The sequence below is a fragment of the Benincasa hispida genome, chromosome 3, assembly GCF_027475165.1.
Source record: "Benincasa hispida cultivar pf3 chromosome 3, pf3_genome.v1.1, whole genome shotgun sequence".
Classification (NCBI taxonomy): domain Eukaryota; kingdom Viridiplantae; phylum Streptophyta; class Magnoliopsida; order Cucurbitales; family Cucurbitaceae; genus Benincasa; species Benincasa hispida.
The window spans coordinates 37920271-37934295 of NC_143480.1; the positions used below are offsets into that span (position 1 = coordinate 37920271).

Here is a 14025-nt window from a genome sequence, read left to right on the forward strand (position 1 = left end):
TATTCAATACATACAGTTATGTAAACAAAACTTAATTATTGGCATGCTTAGAACAAGATAACAAGGGAAAGAGTTCCATACCAGTTGAAGACAATCTTCAATCTTCGGCACTCACAGCAGCGAAACCCTCCAAGCGATCTACCAACGGCCAGCAGTAGTGTCAATGACAGCAGCACGAACAACGCACAAACAAAAAGGCCGCGGGGACAACACCACCGCTAAAGAGCCCCGGGTATTCTCGGAATGAAAACCCAAAGGGTGGTCTTTGGTGAATTTGGTTGAGGAAGGAGGAAACACGAATCGTGTAGGCGATAAGCAAGTGGGAGGGAAAAAACACTATCGCATGGTAGACTACTTATCATTTAGAAGAAGCTATACGATCGTGTAGGATTTGTTAAACGATCGTTTAGGAAAAGGTATACGATCGTTTAGCTAAATCGGCACACTATACAATCGTTTAGAAAAGCTATGCGATCGTGTATGCGACAGTGTGCAATTGTTTAGGCGCGAGGAAGACGATTGTTTAGGCGAAGAGTGCTATCGTATAGGCTCTCGATTTTCTTTAAGCGATCGTTTTCTATTCTCAACAACGTGCGACTTCTCTATTTTCTTTTTGGGACGACGATTCAAAATGAAATGATTTTATTTTTATTTCATCAGTTACAATAACCGACGGTTTCCCACTAACTCACGTCCAAACGTGAAAATTGGCTTAATTATCATATAATTAACCAATAATAAATATAATCATATTATATTTTTTACCCTATAGTTTGATATCACATATCTACTATAGTATTTTCTCCTCTACTTTATATAAATCATATTTATATCTAATTTCCTTCAAAATAATGTATCTCATACATTTAGCCAATTATATCATATATAATTAACCAATCCAATTATATCATATATAATCGAATTTCCTCTTGTCAATTTGAACATTTCAATTTAACCTAAACACTGGTTCTCGACTTTATCCAAGCTACCCAGGGGACCTAATGAACCTGTGGCTCGAAGCTCTAACGATCCGTGGATAGCTGACTAAACTCTTTAGCCACGAGATCTACCATCCGTTAACTGTCAAGCATTCCACTAAAGACCATCAGCTGAACTCTTCTTACCACAGATATATTTTTATGTCCATCGGATATAACCAATCATGAGTACGATGACCCTTCACAGATGCTCATAAGTACAACTGGGCAAAATTACCATTTTGCCCCTATAGTTACATCTCACTCCTTAAGTACCACTGATTCCTCTAATGAACAATACAACATAGTCCTATTATGTGTGAACACCCCTCGGGTCAAGAGAAGGTGTGTGGTGCCACATCGTTCAAGCCCCGGAATCAGTCCTTAAGGGAGTTATCTATCTACTTACCACTACATCGAGGAAGGTTTGAATCAGCGATCTAGCCACTCGCACCCATACAAATCAAAGGACCACCCTCAATGGCAGGAGTTCCCAACTCACTCAGGATTGAGGTCATGTATCCATGGTCATCCTAATGAAGTAAAGTCTCTGTCATGAACGGTGTTATATAACAAGACGTTAACACTTCGTGGTCAGGTCTTATACAAACTCTTTGTATAGGACGCCTCCACTCGCATGTCCCCAGCATGAATGATCAGGATCAGACCATCTGTGATAAGTCACAACACTTGTGACCATTCAACAAAGCGGGCCACATCCGTAGCGTTACCAGGATAAGGTTCCCTTCCTATACCATATACTACAGACCATTTTGGTTATCACTCAAGACATGACCCACTTGTATGTTACCACATACATGCTTGAGTCACATACAGATAACCAGAGATTTTATGTTGATTGGTTTGTAATAAAGCAAATAAAATAAGTAACTGAGCAAAAAATCAAGATGTGAAGTAAATATCATATATTAACAACACAAACGTTCGTACAAACTATTTACAAACTACAGGATACGAGACTTTAGGGCATCAACCTCAACAGGGAAGACATTTGAAAAATTGTAGACTATCAATTTTGTACCTTAAGTAAGTAAATGCACACATGCAAGCTTTTTTTCTCCTCAACCTTGTGTGAGATGTTTGAACGTAGCTAAGAGAACAAGTGTGTGTATGTGAGAGTACATTTTGATCACGAGCGAGTAACTGTTAGTGGCACATCTGAGAGTGGAAAGAAAAAGTATAAAAACTCATAAAATATTGAGAAGCGTGCAAATAGTATCGTGTATCATGTATTGTGCATCATGCATCTTGGATTGTGTATCATGTGACAAGTATCTAGTGACGAGTAATGAGGATTTTACAGAAACATGTATTTTCTTTTAACTGTTATCTTTCTGCATGTTTTTTTTAAAGGATGAAAGAAGTATTTATTCATGCGAAATGGTGGTATACGGGACAACAAGAATATGATGGAGGTTTCTTGAAGGCTATGCTAGTTCTGAGCACATTGACATATACAGAATTGAGTAATCTGACATATAAACTTACGAAAGTTAGTTTGTTAGAGTTTAATATTATAATGAGGGTGAAATATAAGTTGGATATTGGCTCTCCTCCAATACGCCTAATGGACGACAATGTCCAATTTTTCCTTTCGGAGTATGATCGTACTAATCTCAAAATTTCATAAGTGTTGATAAAATCCATCAGGAAATAACTTCTGATAACACGAAGAGAGAATAAATGTTAATGAGTTGAACATTTTTCATCGACAGCCTCACTGGAAAACGACAACAACAACACATAGGAGAGGTGTAATGGCCAACATCTGAATGCAATAGTAGAAAAGGTTGTGAATGGCAGTAGTGTTGACACACGTGTGAATGAGAACATAGTGAATGTGCCATATCTCATTCAGGATACGGAAGGGAATGTTTCTTTTGTTGTAAATGAGTTGCATTCGACCCTGTTTGTTGTAGGAAGTGGTCCTTTTATTGGGAACAAGGAACATACGACTCTTTTTTTTTCTCTCTCTCTCCTAAGAATGATGTGAAAATGAGGCTATCCATGTTGGCCATTAAGAATATTTTGAGATGCGGGTAAGAAAATCAAACAAAATATTATATAGTGAGCGATGTATTTAGCTGATATGTAAGTAGACAGTTAGTGCGGTTAAAATGGATGGGTGTGAATATATTCAAGATCACAAAGTGTATGAAAAAACACACATACTTGATTGAAGTTCCGAATTACGACCACAGGCAAGCCAATACATTCGTAGTTGGTCAGATAATCAAAGACAAGTTCGGAGTTGATTGTGGTGAAAAATCGCACAATATGATTGAGGATATATGACAAAAGTATGATATCAATATTAGTTATGACTAGACATGACGTACAAGAGAAACCGCTATCGCTCTTCCATGAAGGACTCTAGAGGAATCATACCCTTGTTGCATTCTTATGAAGAAGCTCTAAAGATTGAAAATCCTGGGACTGTATTTGAGACTGAGCTTAAAGATGCCCAATACTTCAAACATATGTTTGTGGCATTAGGTCCGAGTTTAACGGGTTTCAAGAGTAGTCGTTCCATTGCCATTATAGATAGTACTCATTTGATGGGTAAGTACAAAGGAACAATGTTGGTTGGTATTAGTATGGACAACAATAACCAATTGTATCCACTGTTATATGCAATTGTTGATAATGAGAACGACCGATCATGGAAGTGGTCCATGACAAATCTGACGATAGCAATTGGTGAATGCCCTAACATCTATTTCGTTTCGAATCGACACCAGTCTATAACCAATGTAGTTGATACTGTATTTCCAACATCATATCACAGACTATGTACTTGCCATTTAAAGAGGAATGTGGAAAAATATTTTAAGGATGACTCAGTTAGGAAATTGTTAAATGATGTTGGCTCGGGCATATTGGGAATCAGAGTTGAAACGCAATTGGGTCAAATAGTGATCTACAATAATGGTACCGTTGTAAGATATTTGGAGGATGCAAGTATCAAACGATGGGGTTTTGTTTTTTGGTTTTTTCCCCGTCAATTCTTCAATTCAATTGAAACCCTAGATACTAAATAGATCAGATATACTCATTTCCCGCTTCTAACCGCCTCAGTCGCTCTTATCTCTCCCTCCATTTCCATGGCCGACAAGAGAAAGCGCCGGCGATCTGAACCGAATCCCGACGGTGAAGCTCAACTTCCCTTCAAGAAGAGCCTCAAACCTGATTCCTTCATTCTTCAGATTCTCAAAGAGTTCAGTGACTCATCCACCGCCTCATCTTCCTCTTCATCTAAAACCCTCGACGACCTCGGCCTCTCCTCCTCCTGCCGCGAGGTCACCGATCTCTCTCTTTCGTCCGTGCAGTCCACAATTGAATCTGTGATCCTCAAAATTGCTCGTTCCATTCTTTCCGGCAATGGTTTTGCCTTCGACGTTCCTTCCCGATCGGCGGCCAACCAGTTATACGTTCCGGAGCTCGATCGCATCGTCTTGAAAGACAAAACTGCCCTCCGCCCCTACGCCAATATTTCCACTGTTCGGAAATCCACCATTACTACTCGCATTCTTCAGCTTGTTCACCAACTTTGCATAAAAAACATCCATGTAACCAAGCGAGATCTGTTCTACACGGATGTAAAGCTCTTCCAGGATCAGACTCAGTCAGATTCTGTGCTTGATGATGTTTCTTGCATTCTCGGCTGTACTCGGTCGAGTCTCAATGTGATTGCTGCAGAGAAGGGGGTGGTTGTGGGAAGGCTCATTTTCAGTGATAATGGAGATATGATTGATTGCACTAAAATGGGTATGGGAGGAAAAGCGATTCCACCAAATATTGATAGAGTTGGAGATATGCAGAGTGATGCATTGTTTATACTCTTAGTTGAGAAAGATGCTGCATATATTAGGTTAGCTGAGGATAGATTCTACAATCGTTTTCCATGTATAATTGTGACGGCTAAGGGACAGCCAGATGTGGCCACGAGATTGTTCTTGAGGAAGATGAAGATGGAGCTGAAGCTTCCAGTGCTTGCGCTTGTGGACAGTGATCCATATGGGTTGAAGATTCTATCTGTCTATGGATGTGGATCAAAGAATATGTCTTATGACAGTGCTAATTTGACTACTCCTGATATCAAGTGGCTGGGAATTAGGCCAAGTGATTTGGATAAATATAAGATACCTGAGCAGTGCAGGTTACCTATGACAGAGCAGGATATTAAGACTGGGAAAGATCTTTTAGAGGAAGATTTTGTCAAAAAGAATCCTGGTTGGGTTGAAGAGCTAACTTTAATGGTGAAGACAAAGCAAAAAGCTGAAATTCAGGCATTGAGTTCATTTGGTTTTCAGTATCTGTCAGAGGTTTATTTGCCATTGAAGCTGCAGCAGAAGGATTGGCTGTGATCTAAGAGCTTGTTAGTGTGTATTGTAATCAATTGTTGAATTTCTGTTGCAACATTATGAAAGTTGAGCAATGATTGGATTGTTTGATCAGATAATGTTATTTCTGACCGAACCATATTCAGCTTTCAAAGGTAAAGAAATACATGTTTTCAGGAAGGATTACAATAGATACTTTTGCTTCCAATTTCATGTTTGTTGTCCTTTTATTTTAGTTATTTGAGAGCAGGGCCATAATATTCGAGAAGCATAGAAATCACAGATCCTGGTATCAATGAGGTATGATTATTTTAGAGGTTAGAAAAATGCAGTTTTTTAAGCTGATTATATATACCTGAAACTCTTGGGATTAGTCTTCTGTTTAATCGGACGCTAGAATTTTGTCTAAGTAGGAATATGCAGTTTTGGAGGAATATGAACTAATTCTTGTTTTTGGTTTTATTTTCTTACTCTTTCGCACTGACCCTTCTATTGGTGAGGTTTTGTATTAAGTTGTTTCATTCTGCATATAGAAAGTTGGGCTCTCATTTAAAAATAAAACTTATCAAGTGATACAACAGTAATTTTCTTTTGAATTTTGATATTCAGTCTTGGTCTCTTCAACTTTTGAATCAATGAACCACATGTTATTGTGGTTGTAACTTATTCAAAATAAGAACGAAAGAACAAATATTTTCAAAAAGAAAAAAAAACATTTCATTTTATCATGATTCTATCGGGAAGAAAAGGACTTTTTCAAAGTAAGAACTAATAACTGAAACAAGTTTGGGTATTTTTTTGAGTTCTAACACATGGCTGAAATTTGAATTTCTTATTAGTTGAGGGTGGGATGTCTAAACCGGTACTATTCTCTAGTAATTGAACATGTCTCTGTGGGGGTGTGACTAAACTTTTCCTTTTGTAATTATATGCCATTGTTAGATTGGAGGTCATTTTTGTAGGTTGCTCTCTTTTGGGGCTCTTCTTTCTTGTATGCCCTTGAATTCTTCATTTTTTTTTCTCAATGGAAGTATGTTATTCATGAAAAGAAAAAATAGTAATTGAACAAAAGTGTGTATACTTTTATTAATGAATGATGGTAAAGATTTTCATTTGGAGTTTACAACAGATCATACAGTAACATTACTTATACTGCTTTACAGAAAGAAAAAAGAAAAGTAATTACAAGATATAGATTATCATGATTAATCATTATATCTTTAACAAAAAATCATTCTGCGAGCATTGAACTCCGAACTTCTACTATTACCTATTTCTTTGCAGCCAATCTTGCAGTGATTTCTTGGTGACTTTTAGTCTCTGTACATCTGCTGGTCTCCTAGTGGAGTACTTGTTCCTTCCAATAATTCCTCTCAGTTTTGTATGCGACATGTTAGGGCTTTCAGAATTTGACACTTTATCAAGAGCAATCGTAGATCCTACAGGAAGAACCTCGAGCCCTAATTCGTCTTGCAAGAGTTTGGTTATTGCATCTCTCACCTCAAAGTTCTGTTGAACTAAATCTGTTTCAACTTTACTCACTTCTAAGATGATGAATATATCATCTTTAACTGATTCTCCTGCAGCCAATATAAAAATGTAAGTATTCCTAAAGAGTAATAGATGCAGCTAGGTTTCCATAAGTACTAATACCTTAAATTCATAAAAACAAAGCCTGGCCTGGAAATTGATAAATGATACTGCCCAACTATAGTAGTAGATATATTTTCTCAGGAATATGTCCATACCTAATGCATAATTCTCCTTGATCATTCGCAAAACCGCAAGAACAACTATTCGAGCTTCAACCTGATGAAATGCAGTAAATGCTTAGTCTCATACAGGTAGGTTCTCAAAATTGCAAATATCAAATATTACTTTGCGAAGAAGAATGTAGAACCAGTTCATGCTATTTATGCGGACCTTTGTGAGCTCCTGAAGGTCAATCGTAAGGCTTTCGGTAAAGCTCTTTTGCAGATGGTCGGCAACCTTTTCAAGAATCAAACATCGTGGTTTCCCAATGTCAATTCTGTTGCAGGGAGTTATCTCAACTTGCTGCCGATTGTTATTCTGTATAACTCCTTCACACCACTCTGCAATCAACTCCTTGAGATAATGATCATTGGATTTGAACCTGAAATATTTCGGTCAGACATAATTTCCATCAAACCAAAAAAAATAAGGGGATCTGGGCGTTGCAAAAAGGCATGCCAAGCTAGAAGAATGGTGCAAAAAACCATTCCCAATCCGGTAATAAACTAGAGTTTATAATCCTTAACAAAGGAGCAAAAGGAAATCTATCTTTGGTTGAGCATTCTGAGGGAATGCCAGAGAAAATTGTGAAAGATTGCTTTATTTTACTCATTGAGAGCAGATTCAATACCAATCAACATGAATAAGAGACTAAAAATCAGCAATGGTAACTGGATTTCAACATGATTCCACTACAGAAAAGGAGAATGATATCTATGAATTATATAAACGTTACCCTGATTTCCTCATGTCCTGATATATAGCAAGGCATTGTTGTACTTCGTGTAATGAACCATAAGTACTGCGAGCTCTCAGAAGTGTACTATAGGTCACCTGCAAAAAGAATGCTACCATTGATCATTGACGCCTCTCATTTCCTTTTTCCTCTTATTTGAGTGATTGGTCCGTTATACTTATTTTAAGCTGCTAGTGGAGGAAAGTGGAGGAAAGTGGAGCAAACAGACGATGTGTAACTCTTACATTACATACATATCAATAGGCAAAAAGAGAAATTATTTTGCCTGTCCACACTTCATGTTACATAAATTGTATCAAATCCATATGACATGATATTTGAGTCTGAACTATGGTAGAGCTGAGTTGCTCTAAATTACCCTAAACAAGGAAAAAGTACATAGCCTCTTAAGGAGATATTTGATTACTAGCTTCTTAAATGAAAGAAGCAAGTAGCCAAACGTGTTCTTACTAAAAGGATATCTTACTAGCTTCCCCCTTGATCTCTCTTACACCAAGATTATCTCTCACTTTCCTATTTAGCGTGCTCACTTATAGTTTATTGTCCACCAAACTTCCATATTTTACCTCGTCTCCCCAACCTCCTAGCCGTGTTCCCTTTTCAGGATTGCTTGCAAACTACTTTCTCTTACTATCACTTTGATACATAAGTTTGAGTTCTGGCTCATCAGAGCCCTCCCCACATTAAGTTCCAATAAAGCATGCATTCACAGTTTACATTATTTGGTGTATTATATAACATAATACCAAAGGAAGCATGAATACTTACTAAATTTGGCTGTATCTCAAATCTTTTCATTTCTTCAAATAATGAAAATGCCAGCTTCCAGTTTTTACCTTCAACGCAAACCTATATCATTGCCAAAGACAAGGGTGTTTAAAGAAAATAGGCAACTAAAATATGCTTATGTGTAAACCGCCACTATTATGTCTAATGATGATAGTTAGACCTAAAAAAGAGTATGGCCAGAGAGATTGAGACCTTGATAGCCGTCGTGTATGCAACAACATCAGGATCGACTCCAGCCATTCGCATGGTTGTCAAGATCTGCACTGAAAATAAAGATTGCAAGTGAAATTATACTATTGTCAAACAAGGGGATTGATTATTATGGCAGTCAAAAGTAAAAGCTTTCGTCTTTTCACCGAATTACAAAGGGAAGGCTAGAGAGCATATACTTTCCCCATGAATATGAACATTTTTGGCAACTAAGTTCGTAAGCAGAAAGTGCATTGAAAAGAAGCTAGATTATCAAATAAAAAGTTAAATATCGTCTAAGAATGAAGGGAGAAACCATAGACACCAGTCTAGAATTAGAATCCCCCTTCCCTTTTTTTCCTTCCCCGGCCATCTTCGGAAAGAAAGTTTTTGGCCACTGGGAGAACAGCTGATGGGTAGAGACATGTAATGGCAACGAAATTTCAACAATGGAAAGTATATTGAACCAACAACAATGGCAATGCTAAAAGGAAAACAACTTATTCAAGAAAAAGAACTGCATTTTTCACCTGTACAGCGTTTTCCACGTCATGAGATCCTCCACATATGTCAATCAAAATTGACCAGCTAATGTGATTGGGCGTAAGACCAACACTTCTCATCTCCTCCATCAAAGCTTTAGCATGGTAGTAATCAGTACCACAAGCTTTCATTAGAATATTATATGTTGTAATTGTAGGTTTGAAAGCAAAATTCCCTACAAAGCTGATTTGATGTACATGAGATGGAGCATTAGGCATATTTGTAGTACACAGTTGAGATGTTGAATCTGCATTCAAATTGTCATTGGTGCTGCTTTTTCTTTCTATATCATCCCAGAGTTCCTTTTCCCTCCAGGAGCGAAATAAACGAAAAGCTCTATCGAACTGGCGAGCTTCGACACAAGCATGTAAAAGGATATTACAACACTGTGTATTAGGTTCACATCCTGTTGAAACCATCTCTTCGAACAATTGGATAGCCAGCACAACAAGACCCGAATTAGCACATGAACTTATCAATGAAGACCAGGTCACCATATTTGGGGATACTCCAGCTGATTGCATGTCTTCTTTGACTCTAAGTGCCATTTTCCACAATTTCGCATCTGCGAAAACCTGAAAAGTAATAATAAATACTCAGGTATGAGGATACTGTACCATAGTATCTCACCAATAGATTCTTTAGCCATGAAATTTATGTGCGGAGTATATCTGGCACCTTTACAATTGTGCTGTAGGTGAAGACATCCAACTTCAACACACCTGTTGTTTCTAAATGCTTTACTTCCCTGTAAATGTCCTGAGCCAAATCAACTCTTCCTGCTAGACAACAGGCCTTGAGAAGGATATTATATGAGGCCATATCAGCTGGTACACCGAGATTCTGAATTTATGAATTCTGATATTAGATAATTGTCAATGAACTGTGTATCTTCAATCTTCCATACGCATGATTAAACAGGTATATGCATTGAACATGTTGAGTAACAATGAAGGAACCCCGTGTCTTCGATCTTTTATTTTGTTCAATTGTTGGTGTGTGTGAGGGGAACGAGAGAGGGATTACCTGCATATTTTTGTATAGTTGAAATGTGTAGTTCAAATCATGGGCATTTACATTCATGAGACTGTTGAAAACGAATATATTTGGGGTGACATTTTGGTTGACCAAGTCCTGCAGAAAATTGATAAATAGAAAGCCTCAATCTCTGTGTGACTGTATCTCTTGTAGTATCAGCGCTTACAGAATTACAAAGAAAGTAATACTTTTTAACCTGCTGAACTTAAAGCAGCTACTCATCTAATAAATACATTTGATACCGCATTTTGCTGAAATCTGTAATTTATGAGTCTTTGTAGCACACACACTAAGGATGTTAAAACTGATCGTCAACAATACTTATTTACTTTCTAAACTACAACTCAAATGCTGATATAAACAACAACCAACATTTCTAAATACATATATATATAGCATACGATAGTAGAAGGATAAATGGAACTTACATAATAAACATTAAGGATGATCTTTGTGTTGCAGTTAGAACAATACCTGATAGATGTTCCTCGATTTCTTGTAGTCGCCACAGAGACCACACACATCAATTATTGTGCGGTAGATATACATATTAGGACCATTCATATTAGCCTTGGATTCTGTATATGCTATGTAAGCAGATTTCAAGTCCCTTTTCTTTCCAAATTCACTTATAGTTGTACAGAACAATATATCTGCATGTGGTAAAATGCTAGAATACCTGTATAAATTCATGAACAACAATTAGTGGTTCACAGATAAAGTATAAACACCGATTACTGCTCAGGATTCCAAATACAAGGAAGAAAACTACAAGTCAACTAAAAACTGAATGACTATAAACGTTAATTCCTGTAATGGTTCCTCAACTAAAAACCAAATTACTATGAACATTAACTTCTGCAATGATTCCTCGCCCTCCACGCTTCCAGTAAAGTCCTTTCAGTTAAAGCAGACCCAAATATATATTATATATGCTAGGGACAACAATCCTCCACACATCTCTACAATGGTATGATTTTATCTACCTTGGGCATAAGTCCTCATGGTTTTGAATTTGCTTCTGGTTTCACCCATGGTCTTTCCCTTTCCTATCTAATATGGGCCTTTGGTTGGACTCCCAATAATTCTTCCCTTGAACATAGGATCCCATAGCTTCCTCTCAAATAGTGATCCATTCGTTCACCTCTCTTGCATTGATGAGAGTTTGCTCTTATTCAAGCCAACTCTTCAATTCTGAAGCACACGACCTATCTGATAGAGTAAACCACGGACCACTATGACTATGATGTTAGAGTTTACTACCTTTATTATTGGCACAAAGATGGCTAAGTCAAGGACACGACTTTACTAATAGTTATTCTAGACAACGACCCTCCACACATCTAATGTAAGACTTTGGTCACACTTTTTATAATAGACTTTGCTGAATTTTAACCCTTTGAAACTTCATTGGTAGACAAAGATGAAGGGTTTACCTAATTGCCATTTTCGGATTACGATAATCAACACACAGTTTAATTACTTCAGACGGCTTCATCATTTCTTTGATTGAGAAACCAAAACCTGAAAAAGGTAGCTAGTTATCAAACAATGCGAATTTCGTATTTGAAGTCCAATCATGAACATTGATAAAAGCAGGTTGTTTATAAATGATCAATTCCCATATCCTAGTAAACGAGTTCATATTTCATGTGTACTAAGCTTTAACACTAAAATTTAAATCCTACAACTCATAAAACATCAAAATTTCACAAGGAACAAACATGAAAATTCCTTGAAAAAAAAAAGAACAAAAAAAAAAGAAAAGAAAAGAAATCCTCTTAGAATTATTAACTCCAATCATCTGAATTCTTTAAGTCTATTCTTTACCATCAGTGTGTCAATGTCTACTCTGCTACATTTCAATATATTCCCTCCCGCAAACTTAAAAGAATATAAGCACAAAAAAATTTCTGTTAGTTACCAGCAAGAGCCTCCATGAACTCGACAAGCTCTTCTAATTCTCCAGACTTGGCAATACGGTGACAATCTCTCCTCAGCGATTCTACGGCAGACTCATCACAAAGCCCCAAAGCAGAAATCCCAAGCTCCTTGACCTTTCTCAAGACCTGCAAGACACTCCATAGCTTTCCCTCTCTAAGACACCGCGATATCCCCTTGGCTATAAGCTCAACAGCCAACACCGCAGCGAACTGCGAGGGCTCAACACCAGCGACGACAACACTCTCCACCACGATTGCAAAATCCTCAAGCTTCCCGCGCTCGGCGAGCTTCGATGCGACACCGGCATAGTGTTGGAGAGGAATTCTTCCGCCGGATGAGGCGCCGGCAATGTCCAATTGAACGGAGGACAGGAGAGGGGGATGGGAATGGCGAGTGGAGGGGAGTGAAGAGAGCGGCAAATGCGTTCCGGTGGGGGATAGGTTGGAGAGAGACGATTTGGGGGCTTTGGAGTGGCTATGGCAGTGGCGGCGAGGTCCGGCAATGGAGGCGGAGGAGGAGGAGGAGCTGAGGATGAGGAAGACTCGCATTCTTGGCCAACGGTTAACGAGCGAAGTTCTGAACTTTTCAGTTCATTTCATTTTATATATTTTTTTTCCCATTGATTTTTTTCTCTCTCTTTTCCTTTTTTGTGGGAATAAATTATTATTTCGAGAAATGGATTGGTTTTGAAAGGCAGCGCTTTGTTTGCTTGTTTGGTAGTACGGTACCAAAAGCAATACGCTGCCGTTTTGTTGCTTCTTCTTTAGATATTTTATACTGATAGCTTAAATATCAATTTTTTTTAACGAAAATATCATATATATATATATATATATATATTTATTTATCTTTCCATTCTTATCTCATCTATGAATATGAATTTATTTGGAACATAGTTCAATTGACTTCTGAGTATGTTAGAAACCACGAGTTTCGTGGTTTAAATTTATTTACTTTCCAATTGTACTAAAAAAATATGAACTTAATTTGACAGCACAAAATTTGTATGATCGTCGAGAAGATATATTCGACTTCTCTATCTCATATATTATCAAAATGTTGTTAGATAATATAATTTTAAATTTAATTTTATACATTAGTTTAAACTTTTTAGATTATAATTTAATAAAAATATAAGATTTAAATGAACATATGTATTCCCTTCCTTCTGTTATAGTAATAGATTTAATTATCATTTTCATAATGGTTGTACTAAACAAATTATTTTGTTCATATTTTGAACAATTTTAAAATGTTATTCCATTTTAGGGTTTTTTTTTATGTAAAACAATGTCATTTGAAATATGACATCACGTTTGCACAAGTCTTGATTTTGTGTTCAAAATATCAAAGGGTTCTTTTAATAAAATATCAAAACGATGGATGAAACTTAGACATAATTAATGTAACTATAACTCTTTTTGCCTTGTTTAACTATTTGATCTTTAAAAATTTTACATATTTTCTCAAACTTTTAATCACTATTTTCATATTTCCAATGCAAACATTTGTATTATTAGCTCAATTATTAAAACAAAAACCTGTGTTTTAAAACTGTTTTTATGGTTATTTTAGGGAAAATTAAAAAAATATTGTCATTTTAGAAACTATTTAGGAAAATATTGTTGTTTTCAAATTATTTGTAAAAATATTGTTTTTTTTTTTTTATAAA

At 36.7% G+C, this 14025-nt stretch overlaps 2 protein-coding genes across 2 annotated transcripts; one reads left to right on the forward strand and one right to left on the reverse strand.

The window, feature by feature from the left end:
- The first annotated feature begins 3757 nt into the window (after nucleotides 1–3757).
- Nucleotides 3758–5532, forward strand: RHL2 (Spo11/DNA topoisomerase VI, subunit A protein). The gene has a single exon (XM_039025324.2). It carries the CDS (start codon nucleotides 4103–4105, stop codon nucleotides 5363–5365), a length of 1263 nt encoding a protein of 420 aa, XP_038881252.1. The 5' UTR covers nucleotides 3758–4102; the 3' UTR covers nucleotides 5366–5532.
- An 870-nt stretch (nucleotides 5533–6402) lies between these two features.
- On the reverse strand, nucleotides 6403–13018 carry LOC120072810 (Tetratricopeptide repeat (TPR)-like superfamily protein). The gene is made up of 12 exons (XM_039025323.2): nucleotides 12334–13018; nucleotides 11846–11933; nucleotides 10884–11088; nucleotides 10398–10505; nucleotides 10050–10214; nucleotides 9359–9946; nucleotides 8832–8897; nucleotides 8619–8699; nucleotides 7830–7927; nucleotides 7265–7475; nucleotides 7090–7150; nucleotides 6403–6921 (listed from the first exon to the last, which is right to left on the reverse strand). Exons 1-12 carry the CDS (start codon nucleotides 12899–12901, stop codon nucleotides 6608–6610), a joined length of 2553 nt encoding a protein of 850 aa, XP_038881251.2. The 5' UTR covers nucleotides 12902–13018; the 3' UTR covers nucleotides 6403–6607.
- Nucleotides 13019–14025: the final 1007 nt, after the last annotated feature.